Genomic DNA, 18,583 nt, shown 5'->3' on the forward strand with positions numbered 1-18,583 from the left:
TAATAAAAATAATAAATATTTATAATAAAAATAATCAGCAATATTTTGGACTGTTATGAAAGTGCTATAATCATAATATAGAGACCTTTGGCTAAAACATCTATGCATAAGCTTCCAGTACAGAGGTGTTGTAAAACCTGTAGAGCATAAATAAGGACAGCATGTTGGTATGTTATGAGTCTTCAGAAAAGCTAATGCTTTTGAATAACATTTTATATACATATTTTCTGGATTATAGTATAATATCCTGGATTCTCAGATACATCTGAGCTTTAATACTATTATTTTTAGCTAGCTAGGATTTGGTCTTCAGTTGAAGGCATTGTAAGGCTCGCTAGTAATGCGTAATATTCCTGTCATCAGCAGTATCTGTTGTTCTGTCAGCTATGTGCAGTAGCATTTTTTTCACTGTGAATCAGCAGTATATATTACTTCAATTATTTGTCTGCTGTTTATAGACACTGAATTAACCAGTACTGAGGTTTGCATTTCTGTAACATTTTCTGTTGCACTCTGAAACATCACAGATTTGCTATAAACCACTGCTTAAATTGGAAAACATTTTGGGCATTTACCAAGAGTTTCACATCCTTCCTATATTGTGGGCCCCAAAACTGGACTCAGTACTCCAGATGGGATCTATTAATTAGTGGAGTAGAAGAACAGAATCGTCTCCCTCAACCTGCTTGCCACATTACTGTGGATGCAGCCCAGGATGTGATTTTGCTTTCAGGCTGCCAGAGTACATTGCCAGATGTAAGGTGGTTCTATGATTCTGTGATTCTCATCAACCAGCACACTCAAGTGTTTCTCATCAATCCATTCTCTACCCGGTCTCCATTTGTGCTTGGGATTGTCCCAGTCCACATGCAGGACCTTGCAGCTACAAGTTGCTGAACTTCATGAGGTTGACACAGTCTTATCTCTCAAACCTGTTGAAGCCCGTCTCTATGACATCCCTTCCCTCCTGCATGTCAACCACACCCCACAGCTTGGTGTCATCAGCAAACCTGCTTGAGGGGTACCCTTGATCCCATTGTACATGTTGCTGAAAACGACGTGAAACCCCAATGGACCCAATACTAACCCCTGAGGAGCACCATTTGTCACTGGTCTCTGCTTGGAAACAGAGCTGTTGGCTGCAGCTTGGAGGGGAACTATCCAGCCAACTCCATACGCACTAAATCAAATTCATTGGCAAATTCATGCCTTTTTCAGTTTAGAGACGAGGATGTCATGTGGGACAGTGTCATATGCTTTGCACAAGTCCAGATAGATGAAGGCAGTTGCTCTTCCCTTATCCATCAATGCTTTAACATTAACCCTGTTGTAGAGGACCACCAAATTTGTCGGACGTGATTTGCCTTTAGTGAAGCAATTCTGGCTGTGACCAGTTGCCCCTTTATTTTCCATGTGCCTTAGCCTTGTGTCTATGAGGATTTGCTTCAAATCTTGCCAGGAACAGAGGTGAACTGTTTGGCCTGTAGCATCCCGAGTCTTCCTTTTATCCTTGTAAAAATGGGGTTTGTTTTCCCTTTTTCCAGACAATAGGGACTTCACCAAAATGCCATGGCTTGCATCTTGTGCGTGTCTCTACCCCCTCTTGTTTATTCCCCATTCTATGTGAATTTGCATAGGGAGATTTAAACTGAACCCCCAGTGAAGCTGACTTACTGGCTGGAGAGGCTGGAATTCCTTTATGCTGTTCTTCTGCTCTCCTGCTGACCTGAGATCCAGGTTCTGATAATTTCTTGTTGCCATTGACATCAAAATGATAGGAGTGAGATGGATTTAAGTTTTTCCCTTATTCCTGTATTTCTCTTTTTCACTTTTTCTTTTTTTTTTTTTTCCCTTGGTTTCTGCCTCTGCTGATTTCCATCTCTCTGACACTTGGTCTGAATGAGATCTCTGATATGTCATGTAACAAGATTTTATTGATACCTAGCCATTCATCTAAGTAGTTACTTCACATCAAAGATAATATTCCTACTTTGTTTGAGTAGCACTGAGAACAACTTGGTGCACTTACAACTTTGCTGCTGCTGTAGTAGAATGGGACTAATCAGATATCCAGAGGAAAGAATGAGACAACTCACATGTGGCACTTGGCGTAATACAGTGTCCAAGTCTTAAATACCTCCTTTACAAACTTCAGTTCCCCATACCCATTTCAAATAACTTCTTTGTATATACTAGCTAAAAACTTTCATTCTAGACTTTGATCCAACCCTAAGAGATCCCAAAGAACTTGTTGTTTAAGTGGGCTATCCCTTCATTCTTGAATTATTTACTTTGCAGATTCTTAGGCAAAGCTTGAGTTATTACAAAATTTTACCTTGCTGCACCTCAGTTAGATAAGGTGTAAGGCATATCAAGGGTTCAAAATTCCTGTTTAAATCTGTTTTCTACAACATTTCTAAGATTATGTTTTGATAAAAGCAAGAGAGAAAATGTTATTTAGATTTGACTTCTTGTCCAACTGCTATAAAATGAAATTTTAGCTCAACCTCACTCCCTTTTACTCTTCCCTTAAATTCTCTTGCTGAAAGATACATTTTGATGGTGAAGCACAACTTGTTATATCTATCTAACTATGGATTCTTCTTCCAAGCTTCATCTTAAGAAGGATGGAATTGAGGAAGAGAGACTAAAGGATTCATCTTGGGGTAAGGGAACTTATTTTTTAACTCCTTTGGAGTTACTTCTCTCAACTTAGAAGGTTTTTTTCCCATTGTTATATGTATGACATTTTCATGATTTGAATTTGATGTTTTTAATACAATTACTCCATAGGGAGGAAGGAGAATATATCCTAGATCTTCCTCACTTAAAGTTAACAATAGTCAGAAACTATTTTATATAAAATGTCCGGGGTTTTTTTCAAGGCATAACTTTGTAATATTATTTTTGCTCATTATGCAAAAGGAAGGTTTTTTTTTTCATATTGTCCTTTGCAGTTGGGATGATAACTATTTCAGGCAGTAATTTCTGGCATGCTCATTGTTCTGGGCTTAGCCTCCACAAGGAGGCAAGCCTTTCAGACTTGTGGGCTTATTGGTAGAGTGATTCCTGATTCAGGTCTACAGATTGTCCAGTAAAGACTCTTGGACTTGCGGCTTAGTCCATCAGGTACATACTTTTATCATAGAAACACAGAATGATTCAACAGTATAAAGCAAAATAATTCTCAGTGCCTTATCTTAGGATGTTCTGCAACAAAAAAGCTTTTGAGATCCATCAACATACTAGCTTCTCTTACCATCTTTATTGGTCTTCTGTAACTAAAGTGATTTCTGTTCAAAGTATTTTATTAAATTTTCTCTCTCTGATGATGATTCTCGTCCCCTTTCTCTGTTGGAAATATTGGTTTTACTTCTTGCTGTATGTATTGGGCTGACAAGATGTGGTACAGCTATGCAAGAGAAGATAGAACGGATTACCTGTACTTTTGTCATTTCTAAGCTTAAGGACTGTCTCCATCAGCTTTTGCCTCTTGTTTATGTACAAAATTTTTTCTTGTAGGCTTGTAAAATTAAGAAATAGTTTTATTACTAACACAGGGGTAAATAAATGGAAAAACATATTTTGATGGTGTGTGGCAGAGGATGGAATGGAGAGAGTAGACATACATTCTTCCTAGACTTTTTTTGAGGAATAACTTTTCTAAAGTAACTTTTAGCTGTTTCTGTCTCCTCAGCTATGGTAGAATGCCTGAGCTGTAAATTGCCTGTGGTAATGAAAGGTGACATCAGGTGAAACTGGAATTTAGCATTGGGTCTGTATACAGACACCAGAAACAGTAGGAGTCTGTTGTGAAAGGTTTAGAGACTGGCATATGTACCCATTTGAAAATTACAAGTAGAGACTAAACTTGTTTTTCAAAGAAGGATATTAAAGGGGTACCTAGTATTATTTTGCAGAGGGGAATATATTGTAAAGCATGATCTTATCATGCCCCAAGAGGCCTGTTTGGACTTCTATGGTTTGTTTTTTGTTTTTTTTCTTACTGGCATGACATGGTTATTGTGTAAAGGGTTGATGAAAGAAGTTAAAGTCCATATTACTGGAATGAACAAATTAATGAACAAATGAATGTGAATAACAATATAGTTTTAGGGCTTGGTTACTGATTATAACTGAATGGCATCTGTCAATGACATCTGGCATCTGAATGGCAAAAGGATTGACTGCCAGATTGATTCCAGCGCCAAGGTGGCCAACAGAGCAGGGGGAAAGTGTGTAATGCACAGACAAAAACTAAGTGAATGAGTAAAAGAAAAGATGCTCAAAAGAGGCTTCCTTTGGTGGCCTAGTTTCTTTTTAGAAATCTTCTGCACATATGCACCTCCCAAGTGGAGACCAACTGATTAAATAAGGATAGGTTTCTGTTTGAATAGGACAATGTCTTTTAAAAAGAGACAGAAATTGTGTAAGAATTTCCTACATCAGGAATCTGAGGAGATGAAGTTACAGCTCTGGATGATTCAGCATCAGCAGCTTTTTTGAACTCTTAAGTCACTGGGATCATTTTGTCTTTGCTTGGAATATGATACATTAAATTTAACATATTTTGATATGTTAACTTTTTGTTCCAGTTTGTCTGTTTCATTCAATAATAATTTACTGTCTGTTCCTTTGTCTTGTATTTTGTCTGTAAAATTCTTAATAGCTGATTATTCTTGACAATAACTGGCATTTGTCTTAGTTTTTACCCATAGTGTCAATCCCAATGCTTGTAGGAGTTTACTGATACCATAAATATTTTGTTCAGTCACCAAAATCCTTATTGGACGTTGACAGATAATGCTGTCTCTGCCATCATGCTTTCTCCAGCAGCTCAGTTTTAGATAGCTTTAATAAGTTTTCTCTTGGGGACCAGAAACAAGAGATAAATGTGTTTATCCTCTTTGAAAGAGTGGTCAGAGAATTTTCTCTGAAATACAGTGAAATTTCATTTCTTTCCCAGACTTAGCAGTTCACAATATTCAAATATCCAGCAGAAGACAAAAATGTTAAGGTGTACTAATGTAGCCCACCTGCTTTAACGTGGCTGATAGTAACTGTATGGTAGTTACGATCATATTTATTCCACAGTTTTTCTCCTCTGATTGTCAAAATTTTAGGCTGCTTCCTTGGCAGAGAGGCTTCTTCTGACAGACCTTATTACCAGAATATATTTCTTTCATTAGAATTAGCTTTCATGATAGCTCTAGTATTGTATCACTGCAAACTATTCCTCTCCAGTGCTTCAGACCCTGCTTAACGTGAGCAGCAGGCTGAGGGAGGTGATTGTGCCCCTCTGCTCTGGGGCTGATGACACCCCACCTAGAGAAGTGCTTCTAGGTATGGGGCCCCCTCATAAGGTTGGTGCAAGTCCAGAGGAGGGTTGTGAATATTATCAGTGGGCTGGAGCACCTCTCCTGAAGGCAGGCTGAGAGAGTTGGAGTTGTTCATCCTGCAGAAGAGAGGGCTCCAGGGAGACCTTCCAGTACCTAAGGGGGCCTATAAGAAAGCTGTAGAGGGTCCTTTTACAATTGCATGTAGTGACAGGACTAGAGGAAATGGCTTTAAAGAGACAGGTTTAGCTTAGATATTAGGAAAAAAATTCTTTACTGTGGAAGTGGTAAGACACTTGAACAGGTTGACCAGAGACGCTGTGGATGCCCCATCCCTGGAAACGTTCAAGTTCAGGTTAGATGGGGCTTTGAGCAACCTGGTCTAGTGGAATGCCCATACCTGGGGGATTGGAACTAGATCATCTTCAAGTCCACCTCCCAGCCAAGCCTTTCTATGATTCTGTGTTGACAATGACACTATGGATCTTGTGAAAGCATTACAAAATTTCAGCAAAGGTAGAATCTAGTAGGTCTGGAGATGTATCCAGCTGCTTTCTTCAATCCAGCAAAAACAGGAGCACTGCTGTTGACAGCAAACTTTCTTGTACAGACCTCTGTCCTTCTGGAGCAGGGGCCAGAAAAATGACACCAGGTTCATTCACCAACTCATCACACTGCCCTTGAGGAACTATTACAGCTCAACAGATTAATCATATAGATTAATACTCCTATTTTCTGGTGATTACCAGTGATTTGTTTAGATGGTTCTTATTCTGGCACTTTTCCCACTGAAACCCTTTTCCCTGTTAAAGTGGAACTAATTAATTCTAGGTAATACTGAAGGGTTGCTTTCAGGTTAATAGTTCAGCCAGTTTATGTCTGGATGCTCTTAAGTTCCACTGAGATAAACCAATTGTCCAGACAATGTAGTAAAGTTACCTTGCTACTGGATATATAACCTTTTAAATAAGTGAGATCATATACAGTTATAGTCTTAAACATTCATGGTTCTGAATTTCATGGTTTGGTTTTGTGTCATGAAGATGTCATGTTTGTCTTTTACTGAAGATCTCCTGTATTTCTTCAGCAGTACTTTTAGGTAGACAGCATTCTTCTGCACAGGGATCATAATCTGCCACGTGCTAATAGCACATGTCACTCTACTCCAGAAGTGGCATCATTGTGGTGACCACCTTTAAAATAGAGTATCTATCATATGATAGCAGCTGAGAGGCATGAGGGTGACATACAACATTGTACAACAATAAAGATGATACTGTGGGAATTATATACAATCTAGTCAGGCTGTCCAAGCTCTTTTAGCAGAGACAGTAATACAGATAACACATTTGAAGCAAAGTAAAAAATAGACCTATCCTACTTCTGCAATTATCAAATAATTAAAACTTGTGATTGTCAGATAATCAAAGTAATCACTGCATCCTCAACCATAAAACTTTACATTAAGATGTTGATTTTTTGGTTTTGGGCTTTTTTTTTTTTCCCAAGTGGATAAGATTCAATCCTGTGTTCAAAATATTTTCCAGTGTTGTTGTATTCTGACAGCTTGGCCTAAAGTTCTAAAAATGAGTTGTCTCTCTAAGTTTTGAAAATCAGCTTTTAAAAATCTGATTATGAAAAATGTTATCCTTTAATTAGTTCCAGAGAAAATGCAATTGTGGAAGATGATACCAATATGAATCTTCTCTAAGGAAGAGGATTTTAAAGGAACCAAGTTAGCAAGCTGCTGTCTTGATTGCTAAACCCAAATTCAAGAAATTCCAATTTGACTTTAGGGGAGGCACATTCTCAGAGAAAACACACAAGTTTTTGCAGTGATTTATGTACGTATTTTGCTGGCTCAGTTGTGTGATGTTCAATATCTTGAAGAATGAACTCCCTAGGATTAGGCAGTTGGTAGCCTTGAGCACCTCTTTGTTCTCTCAGATTTTGTGCTTAATTGATTTACTACTTACTTTTGAGTGGAGTTTTTTTGTGTTTTTTTATTTTCATTGTGCTGCCATTAATAGATTTATTTCTTATTCTTTTCTTTTTTATTCAAGCATACCATACTTGGAGCTCTTAGCATATTTATTCAGTATTAGATACTATGCTGACAAAAGCCAGCCCCAAAGGGACTCTGCCATTTCCAGTTGTGTCTAAAGTAATCTCTATGCAGTTGTGAGCAGGAACTGTCCCCAAAAGCGCTGAGTTGATCCTTGTGAGTGGGAAACTGTGTTACAGTGGTTTGATGGTTTGTCATAACTGAGTAGCAAAAGGACAGAAGGTCTTGAAGAAGATGAAGTATATGATCTTACAATTCAGTCAGCAGAAATAAGGGTATCCTAGAGAAAATTTAGATAAAATGGGGAAGATTCAGTCATTCCTAATCTCCACTAGATTGACAGCAGTATTTCTAGGTTATGTATCGTTTGAGGCAAGGCACTGTCTGTTTTTGCCCTCAGTTATGTGGGAGCAATATACCCTAAGGTATCTAATGCCTTCTCTAAAAGAGCCAAAACCTGTGTTCCAGAAAGAGGTCGGATAATTTGGCTAAGATGGTGACATTATATGTGGCTTTGATGACCATTACCCTTCAGGAATTATCCAAAACAATGGATATTTCCATTTTCTATCTCATTTCTCAGGTGGTAGCCACTGTAGTGTCTTATATATTGCCTTGAGGTTGTTTCCGCACTGCAGTGTGATCCAGCCCACTTTCCTGTTCTCCCAACTTATAAAAATGGCTATAGTCCCACAAGCTGAATAGTCTCCTAAATCTCCTGGAAACACTGCTGGGAGAAGAGATCCAGTTGTTGCACTTCTTGCATCTCGTATCAGACTGCAAGGAAGTAATAGGACAGCATATGATCCAGTGTGGAATGCAGCACACAGCTGATCTGAGGTACTATGCTGTATTTCTGGAGTGGTCATGTATTCTTGAGGGGTTCACAGGAAGCAAGATGGGTTGGAAAGGACCCCAAGCTTTTGCTCAGAACATAATTTTAAATTAGATCAGATCAGAGTTTGATCATGTTGAGGTCTGCCATTCTCCAGGAATAGAGATGGGCAGCCTGTCCCAGGGGCCAACAGTGTTGAAAGTGATACCTGTACTATGCCCTTTCCTACAGCATGGCCACCAAACACACACTGTTTTTTCAGTATATAGATTTGCAACATGGTGCATTTCACCTTTTATTGTCATAGAGGAACAACAGGCAGCAGGTAACATGATTTGCAAGGTACAATTTTCAAAAGTACTCTTTTGGCCTGGGGTGAGGAAATGTCTGTGTAACTATCTTAGTGCACAGTAGTGAAAACCAGGCACCTCTGCCTCTGGGACAATCACTTTGTTTGTTCTTTCCAGAATTGACACTAAGGGAAAGGTGAAAAAAACCTGATGCATAAGCAGTAGTTATTTTCCGAAGGGAAATGACAGTAGTGAAATATATTTAATATAGCAAAGAGATTGCCAAGGGAGGACATGGTTTATTTGAGGTTCTTGAAAGCTAGACATCAAGAAAGCAGAGAAATTCTTCAGAGGGGGACATGGGAATGTTTCTAATGGTTTCAGAGAATTAATGGGATAATAAAATAATTAAGAAAGGAGAAATTTCACCTGAGGCTGTCAAATTTGACATAACTGATAGGAGATGGAATTTCCTGGGTTATACTTGAAGAAGAATTAATTCAGGAAGTGTCAATTGGCCAATAAATCATTTCAGCTGGAAATGCAAAAGAGGTCTGTAGCTTGCACAAGAAAAATCTGTTTGTTTTGGTATGTGAAAAGATCACCACATAGTATGCCAAACTCTGTTTAAATGTTGGCAGACAGGACTCTCTGAACAAAGACTGTTTCATCACTTTAAGCACAGGCATCTTGTAGATTACTGTGCAGTGTGAATTTTATTTATTTGCATTTCAGTTGTTTTCTCTCTAATTTAAAAATGAGTATTCCAAATGTTCTTTTTCTCTTCTATAATTTGTATTTTATTTTCTCAACTTCATGTTTTTCACAAGCTAAAATCAGCAATAAGGCAAATACTTGGCTAAGAGCTTTGAGTGAGTCGCTCTTATTTCTGGACATCTTTATTGCTACCCTCTGTATTAAATCTTCCTTTTCTTCCCCTTCTCTATTATATTCCTGTCATCCAAAAAAGGAGTTAAACTGGATGGGATATGAGGTGACTCCTGCACTCTGATTTTTCAGATGTTTTCTCTCTTCAGAAGGGCTGCAGTTGTTTTCATTTTGTTTCTTCTTTTTCAGATGAGAAACTACCACAAAACATATCTGCAAGAGCAATTGCTGTTTTTCTGTGGTGTGTGTGATACTCTACAGCAGAGACAATACTATCAATACAATGCTACTCCTATCAGTGAACTAAGATTTTTGTTATTTCAGCTTCTTGTCAGTGTAGTCTTTCTGCAGTTTCTGTTGTGGTCCCAGACTTGTTTCAAGGGCTGAATATGCCACTAAAGGGAATCAAATCACTGGTTTAGTTTGGAGGAAAGGTAATTTCCAGGCTGTTTTTGATATTTGTATTTGATTATTTATTTTGATATTTAACTTATGTGAATTTTTGGTAATTCAGAGAGCCTACTGGATTTTGTGGTGTCTGCTGTATTTACAGTTGGTGTCAGGGTTACCAGTAAGTAGGTAACAAGGCCATTGTGGAATAGGAGTGACATTATCAGTCATCTTTTCTGCTGTCTGGACTTGCAGGCATGGGAAGTACACTCACTTGTCTGAGCTAGTGTAGGAGGTTGTATGTGTACATAGATAAGAAGAAATTACCTTTATTTATGGGAAGAAATCCTTCTTCCATATGCAGCTGGCAGGCTGAGCAAAACAGTTGCAGGTCTCCTTCAGTAAAAGTGGGATTGATGCCAGTCTTGCCTCATGCAAGCCTTTAAACAGTTACTGCAAGACAGGGTGATTGCTGTTCACTGGCTGGTTGTCCCTCTTGGATATGGTTTCAGCTGTTTCTTTGAAATTCCCATTGAAAATTTTTTAATTTAAAATGAGACAGCATTTTAAGAATACTCATTTTTGCAATTGCCCATTGTATGAGTAAGATAGAACAAGTATTAGTAGGTGTTTTGTAGCAATAGTTTACTTTTCATTTCCTTTCTGTGCAGTAGGATTTGTTCTCTTCTGTGGCATTCTCTTCTACTTGAAAAGCTTGACACTAAGTGGATATACATTTTTAAATATAGACAGGAAAGCTATTATTTTTTATTTAGCTTTTACTGTGTAATGGAATTTGTGACAAGGTTATTTGCTTCAATATAATGTTGTGTACTGATTAGTGTTCTTTGGAAAGGGCCTTGAGGCGTGTTGCACGAAAGATGCTATATAAGTAGGGAATGGAAGGGTAAACGACCTTCATTTAAATGCAGTCAAGTAATCATTATCAAAGTTTTAAGCAATTTGAACTGCCTAACAGGAGGTATGATGACAATAATTGCCAATGTCCTTAAAGGACAGCTGTACCCATTTGATCACTGCCACATGCTTGAAGTTCATAAAAGGAAAACCACTTTGCACAATCTCTATGTTGTATTTGAAGATAACTATTTTAAAAACAAATAACCAAATCAACCAGCCAATCAAAAAAAAAAAAAAACAAAACCAAAAAAACCAAAAACCCAAACCCAAACAAAAAACCAAACAACCAAAGAAAACTCAAAAAACTACCCCAAACCAACCAACAGAATTACATATATTTCAAAACGGCTATTTTGGAGATCTCTGCATGTAAATAAACTGTTTTACTATACAGCAGTGTAGGTGCCAAATCCAGAAGACATGAGTGAATTATAAAGTTAAAAGAAGGAAAAAAAGTGTATTAGTATTTAAATAGGAGCAAAGCAGACAGTGTACATCTAAGAAGGAATGGTTCTGCCATGGAAATGAAAGGAATGCTGGGCTCTGCAATGTTGTTCTGAGCTTAACCTTTAGGTAACTTGGGTGAAGGAAGTGAGTTATTCTGAAGCACTGAGACAAAATTCATATTTCTATTTACTCTTCTCCATACCCAGAATCAGCTTGAAGTACACTGCAATATGGACATGCACAATCAAGAACGGATTATGCCCATTTTCTGAGGTGCATATAGTGGAGCTTGGCCCAGCTTGGAATCACTAGTTTGTTTCTTAGTGTGACTCTGTGCCAAGTTAGTATTTCCCATCTTTAGCTTAATGTTCTTATCACTGGCCTAGTCCTACCAGCTTTCCACAGGCTAAGGAGGGCTCTGTAACCCTTCTGAGATGGGTATATAGAGCACATAAGGGCCTAGGGAGTCTTGAAGTCTGGTCTGCTACTGTCACTATGTATTATAATATAAAATGATAAAGCTGTGTCTTAACATGAGCTAATTATTTTTGTCCTTCAGGACTCCAGTTGGCTGTTCAATAATGTTATTGCCCTGGGAGTTACAAATCTTCTAATTTACAGCATAAAAATATTTATGGCTGTTTTATACTTATTTGTTCTTGTGCCGATGTTGTCTTTTTGACTTCAATACTTCATCTCCAGTGTATATGCTTTGCTGATTATATTTAAGATCATAAGATTATATATATTCCTATTCAGTCTTGGCAGGGTAAACCAAGTCAATGTCTTTTATTCTCTGTGAATGTACACTCTTCATTCCCAGTGTCATTCCTATAGCCCTTCTTTGTCCTTTTTCCAGTTTAACTTAATCTTCCCTGAATAAAATCAGAATTTCTGTTCTGGTGAGGTTTCACTCTGAAATGACATTAATACTATCTGGGGAAAAAAAAAAATCCTGTTTATATTCTGGAACTCCATAGCTTGTTTTTATATTTAAATCTAATTAGTTGGTAAAAGTACGACTTATAATCAGTTTATAAATTTCAGAGTTTTTTACCTTTTTGCTTCTTTGTGCTTAAATTTCAACTTGTACCTTTTTTTTTTTCCACTGTTATCTCATAGTTGATAGTACTACTTTCTCTTTATTACCTTCGCTTACTTGGACCATAATATTTTACTTGTATGATATTTTGATTTTTCTTTCTACTGGTGTTGCCTCCTAATTTTTTGTCATCTGCAAACTTCCACTGTGTATTTCTACTGATGTCAGATTCATATTCAGTAATGACTTAGGGGAGTTTTGAAGACTGATCTATGAGGAGCTTCATTACCAAGTTTCCTTCAGTTCATTAGATGTCCTTTCAATGCTGTCATTATATCCCTTTTAATATTTCCCTAACTAATTTATAGTCTTTTTACTAATTCCTATTTCTCCAGTTGTAACAAGGTAACACACACATATATGGTGATATATGTGTGTATATTACGCATATATATGCTGATGTGCAGTTAGATGATTCAGTAATTTCCTTTGCTTAAAATCAGACATATTATCAAAGAAATTAGCTTGGCATAAATTACCTTACATCAGACATTGTGAGCTTCATCCCATTCTTCTGTTATATCTATATATGTATTTAAACATTGAATTAATCGAAGAATTATTGTCTGGATCAATTTACCTCTTCTGCCTCTTTAAATACTGGTGAGTCCCCCTCAATTCCCACCAAACCCTGATAAAATTGTGGAGAATTAATGAATAATTTCTATGACTGCTCCAGCACACTTCATTTTTTTTTTCCCCATGTCTATTATTTTGACATGACCTGAGTGTGTTAGCCAACCTATCCCTTTTTCTGTTTTCACAGTCTATAACGTCATCAGACACCCTTTTCCATCTATTTTTGTTTTTCCTAAAGAACATATGCATTTTGGTATTTGTGCTCCAGCCCTGCTTGCTGTTTAAATATATTTTGCTTTCCTCCAATTGCTTTATTCATCATGCAGCACTCTAAACTTTACCATTTTGTTTAAGAACAAAAGTAGCAGAGCAGCAAACCTTAAAAGTATTTCTTGCTGATTGGATCCAGTTCTCTAATGAGTCTATTCATGAACCATGTTATCTAATTCATGGTTATTTGCATAAAAATTAGTATTTTTTATTTTTATATTTTTATCTTATATATTCTAGATGTCCCTTGTGTTCACCCCCTCTGTTATTTAAGCCATGATTGTGACCCTGTTTTCTTGATTTTCCCCTTCCTTTGAATCAAATCCAGATGTTGAAAATATGTGCCTCTCCCAACAGTCTCCCTTTCTTTTCTCGTTTACCACGAATATATGCATAGATGTGTGCTCATTTATGAAGGGAGAGATACCAATATAAATTTTGGGCAACAGTGTGTAGATGAAAATTGTGTTGCAAAGGTAAAACTCAAAATTTGCCTTTCTGAAGAGTTTTGACATTTTTTCATAGTTCTTTCTATGTTTTGGACCTAATTTTTTTAAAACCAAAATAAATTCCAGTGAAGACTTCTGGAAAACTTGGAATATGTCTCATTGTGTTTTAAGCTGACCTACCATGTATCTTACTCGTGAAAAAATAAATACCTAATACATAGGAAATTGACATAGATATTGTACTGGCATGACTGAGTAACTTAATGTCAGTGAAATTCTTCAAAGTTTTGCTGTTCCCCTGGAGTCTCCCAGGCTGCATCCATATAAACTAAATGGAGCCAGGGCATACACTCAAGTGTGGACTCAAGACCACTAACCTCCCTTCTGTGCCATTTGTACTCGAGGCTGGAGACTGGGACCTGGCCCCCTTTATTTGTTAGTAGCTAAGAAGTTATTTCTGGAGAGAAATATTTGCCGAGTAAGTTCCTATCTGGATATCTCACAGGAAATACCTTTCCCCCACAGCTAGATGTAAGAAATGCTAGATTTATTCTTAATTAGTAAGAATGATTGATAGTAATCATGGCAGGTGGGAAGGGTTTGGGATGAACATTTATGTCTGTGCTGTTAAGTTTTCCAGCTTTCAGCCTACTTGGATATTGATTGCATTGAGTTATTGTGTAGAGTGGAGAGGAGCAAGGACAGTATTTTTTCCCTGGATTTCTGACAAAGAATCACTGTCCCAGGCTCTGTGTGAGACTTGGGGTCCTTTAGAACTAAGAATGTTGTTTCTGTATATCTGATGAAAAGACGCTGTCCTAGTTTTTGTTCTTTCTACATGCTCACAACTCTTCACAGATTGTTCATACCAAAGTCATCCTCTTTGTACCTTACAGTCTTTACTATGAGAAAAGATGCTGCTGTTCTCTCTGGACCATCAGGAAGCCCTCTTCTCTGTCCCCTTGAGGAGTAAAACTAGCCTGTTTTAAATGAGCAACTTCTGCATGGAGAGGGAGGAAAAAGGAACATAGTTTTCAGTGGAAAAAAATAAATTCTTAGGATGCTTCTTTGAACCAAACAACTTGAGCCTCCTGAGATTTTCTTACCACTGTTTTCCAATGAAGCTGTATTTACAAGATTATTTTAGCATCAAAACTCAGCTGCATTTAATTCCACTGGATTGCACTTTTGTTACTTTGAGCAGACACTGATGTGTATATCAGCTCTACAGAGTTCTGAAAGAGGTTTAAGGAAACAAACATCATAAAACAAACATGTCAGTAAAAATTCAATTATAAGTCAAAATGTCTTGTAGTTTAGATTGAAGAAAAAGAAAGGGAAAGCTAACAAAAGAAGAACATATGAATATTTTTAGCCACAAAAGGATTTTGTACATTTTTCCATGCCACAGTGCTGTATCATCTCATAGAACAGGTGAAAAAAGAAATACTGCGAAGAGTAACTTGTATGAGAACATTTTTTTCCATATAGCTAGTTAACAAAGATAGTTCAGATGGTTACAGAGCTAACAAAGGTAATTTTCATTAGAAAATTGCAGAGATGCAACAAATAATTAGAGTAATGATGAAATTCTATGACTCCACTGGGGGTATCTTTTTCAAAGAGAAAATAGCCTAATCCAAAGTAGAAAACTGAAGAAATGGAAAACAAAATCTTAAAATTGCTAATAGTCTTAAAGTCTACACAGTGCCATGGCAACTTTCATTCCTGCCCAAATAGGTTTTGGAGTCTCCTTCACTGAAGATACTCAAGAGCTGTCCAAACACAATCCTGTGCCATGGTCAAGCAGATGACCCTGCTTGAGCAGGGAGGCTGGGCCAGATGATCCACTGTGGTCCCTTCCAACCTGACCCATTCTGAGATCCTTTTTCTTTTGAGTTCCTGTATTTGAGATGCATTTTATCGTGAGAAACTTTCTGCTGTCTTATATATTTTTGCATCCTCTGATCTATTTAACAGCGCTGCAGATAGAGGTCAGATAAACACAACATTTTTTTGCCATTCTCTATTATATTACATATGATTACACCACAACTATTATCTTTGCTTCACTGGGAACTACCTCTGACAATTACCTTGTTCAAAGCTAAAATTCCTGATTTCAAGTTGAGTAACAGTGTTTTCAATAGGAATCTGGTGATGATGATCTTGAGTGTAACTGACCACTAGGAACTGCTCCTCAGTTTGTACTTGTCTTGGGAAACTAACTGCTATATTTCTACTATCATGCTTAGGCATTAGGCATAATTTTGACTTTATAGATGGCACCAAAAATGTTGAACACATAAATATGCTTAATTTAAATCATAGGTTACTTTGTTGAAGCTGAGTGTATATCTTTTCCTGGTAGTAAACTGTGTGGTAAGAGTGCAAAGAAATCTGAACCTCAATTTCCATGTTGGCAAAACCCTTTCAAAGACTCAATTGTCATACAAGTAAGGTAAGCAGTGCTTTGAATTGATGCAGTATTTCGCAGCAGTGAAAATAAACACAGTATTTTTCCTGTGTAAATCTACTAATACTACTGTTATAATTTAGATGTCATGAATCAGCAGACAGGTCTGTGGAGCTGCTGTGCATGAAACAAGTTATCTTACTTAGCCACATGTTGAGACTAACTCAATTTCTTCCTTGCATGTGATATTTTAGCTAAGCAGTAACTTAATTTGAATACACAAAGTAGTAAACTGCTATCTCTTGGAATCAATTTTAGAGACATTTAGTCAATGCTGTTTGGAAAGAATAAGTTCAATATATGCTGTCATACATTAATAACATCTGTTATTCTCTGGACCAAATGCATTGATGTCTTAGTGTATGCTTCTTTTCCTGTATCTGTGAGCATTTTCCCTTAGACTGTATCTGACCATTTTTGTTATAGGCTGGCTAGTGCATGGATGGCTTTTATGTGTGAGTGGCTACATTTTATATTACTTAGAATAAACAAGGTTACATCTTAATAATGCTTTAATAGGGGTTTCATTGATTATGTGTCACTCCTGTTAGTTCATAGGAGTTTCTATTAAGCATTTACTTGGGTGCATTTTCTGTGATTATGGCAAGCATTCAATGGTTGGACCTCGTTCATTGTCTCTATTTAGCATTATCTCCTTTTTTTTCTATATACATCTGTGTGGATGAAGTGTTATTTCTCAGGGAAGTTTACAACAGTAATAAGAATACTGCATTAAAAAAAATGGAAGAAAATTTGTGCCCTGTTAGAGATCATACTAATAGATACGCATGCCTGTTTATTTGAGAGAATATTTTTTTCTTAGGCATCCACAGTCATTTCAAATACAGCATGCAGTGCATCAGCTCTATCAGATACTGTGTGTAATGTGTTCACATAAGCCTCTCAAGGCACAAATCTTCAATGTACAGGAGTTCTTTTATATACTAGGCTTTCTAAACAGTGTACTAACTATACAGACGGTATCAATCTGATAGTTTAGGGCCAGAATTATAAAACATGGAAGTACAGGGCTGTGTGAAAGGTGAGATATTTGTATTTGAATTTTACTTGAATTGATCCATAAAGTTATTTTTAGAAGTTACATTCTCATAACATCTACATAATCTGGTTTACTCTAATCTGATTTTTCCAAGCTTTTTAAGCAGTGCTGAAAATTACTTTAGGGAATAGATTTGCTTTCAAACTGAGTTTTCAGAATAAAGTTCGGGTCATTGTGTTCCTTAAGAGATTGGCTGAATGCCACTAATAGTATGTTGTGACTGTTTTTAAGCCTGACAGTTGGCTACAATACACTTGAGTAACTTCCAGTTTTATTGTCAAGCCAAGGTATGATTTCAGTAGAGATGGTATCTGGCATCCACAGAAGATATTATCATCAGTTAGAAATAAGATGCACTTCATCATTTTTTGCAGGTTTACTCATTATGTTGTGCCTTGCATTTGAATTAAGTTTGTAAAAAAAAAATATTTTAAAATGTAAGTTTGCAGTCTAGAAGCCTTTGAGGTGTGACATGAATATCAGTATCAACAAAGCTCATGGAGCACATTCAGTATCCCAGTTTTGGAGATGCTTTAAAAAATGCTTTCAGATTAAAATAATTAAAATTAAGAATTAGTCCCATTGACCCGAGAAAAAACAGATTTGTAGACACAGACAATGTCCTTTATTAGATTAGTGGCTCTGGGTGGAACTGTTGAAGAAGTGTGTGCTTAACATATTTTCTATAAAAGGCATATTCATTACTACCATTATTTTATGTGTAAGATGGAAAGTCAAAATGAAATTCTGCACCTGCACATTCCTGGTTGCCAACCTCCTGATGCCTGCCTGTGGCTGGAGTTAAGGGGGAGAAGCAGAATGCAGGGGCTGGTCATCTCCATGGCTGAGTTTGATTCTGCCCAACTTTTGACATTGGCAGAGCCAGGAGAAGGAGTGCAGGCTGAGGGGGCTGACATCTTGGTGACAGGGGCAGTGTGACTGACTGAAAAATTATGTGAAATAATTTGCAAGTCTGACTTGCTGTTCCAGCAGAGTGGAAGCTGTTGGGATGCAGTTTGTGACGTGATGTGAGTTAATGGTGGAGATGGGGTGTTTGTGCACAAATCCAGGTATGGATCTGCAAGCCCGTCTCTGGCTACCATGTTGCAGCAGCAACAGCAAAGATGGTCATGCCTCCCATGTTACAGAAATACATTAAAATTTATAGTATTTATTTGTAAACTCACAGATCATGTGCCATACTGTGTAAAGTGTGATTTTTCTTCTTTCTTTTTTTTTTTTTTTTCCTTCTGGTTTAATGTTCAGAGTTAGTGTCATCCTAATTAGTTTCCACTGACAGAATAAATATTGTTCCATCTGTGCACTATTACAGTCAGCGACTGAAGGTTTGAAACACTTGAGCAGTGGATGTCAAGTAGTCTGTAAAGGGACTGGAAAGCAACTGATTTTGGATTGTTTTGCATATATCACCATTCAGAAGGAGGTTATGGGATCAATTCTCATCTGTACTGCCT

At 37.1% G+C, this 18,583-nt stretch overlaps 1 protein-coding gene across 10 annotated transcripts in view; it reads left to right on the forward strand.

Annotated features, from left to right (window-relative positions):
• Nucleotides 1-18,583, forward strand: part of FIGN (fidgetin, microtubule severing factor) — a 369,233-nt gene that overhangs the window by 324,542 nt on the left and 26,108 nt on the right. For 5 of the 10 annotated variants that reach the window (XM_086896845.1, XM_086896849.1, XM_086896848.1 and 2 more), the window contains one exon: nucleotides 2,612-2,666. The exons of the other annotated variants lie outside the window; for them this stretch is intronic. Coding sequence is in view for 1 of the 5 variants with exons in the window: in XM_086896842.1 (XP_086752968.1) it covers nucleotides 2,612-2,666 (55 nt within the window). In the remaining 4 variants the exon portion in view is untranslated. The remainder of the gene's footprint in view (nucleotides 1-2,611; nucleotides 2,667-18,583) is intronic. 10 annotated transcript variants of the gene reach the window in all.

Source organism: Cyanistes caeruleus, chromosome 7, assembly GCF_971803275.1.
Source record: "Cyanistes caeruleus chromosome 7, bCyaCae1.hap1.1, whole genome shotgun sequence".
NCBI lineage: Eukaryota > Metazoa > Chordata > Aves > Passeriformes > Paridae > Cyanistes > Cyanistes caeruleus.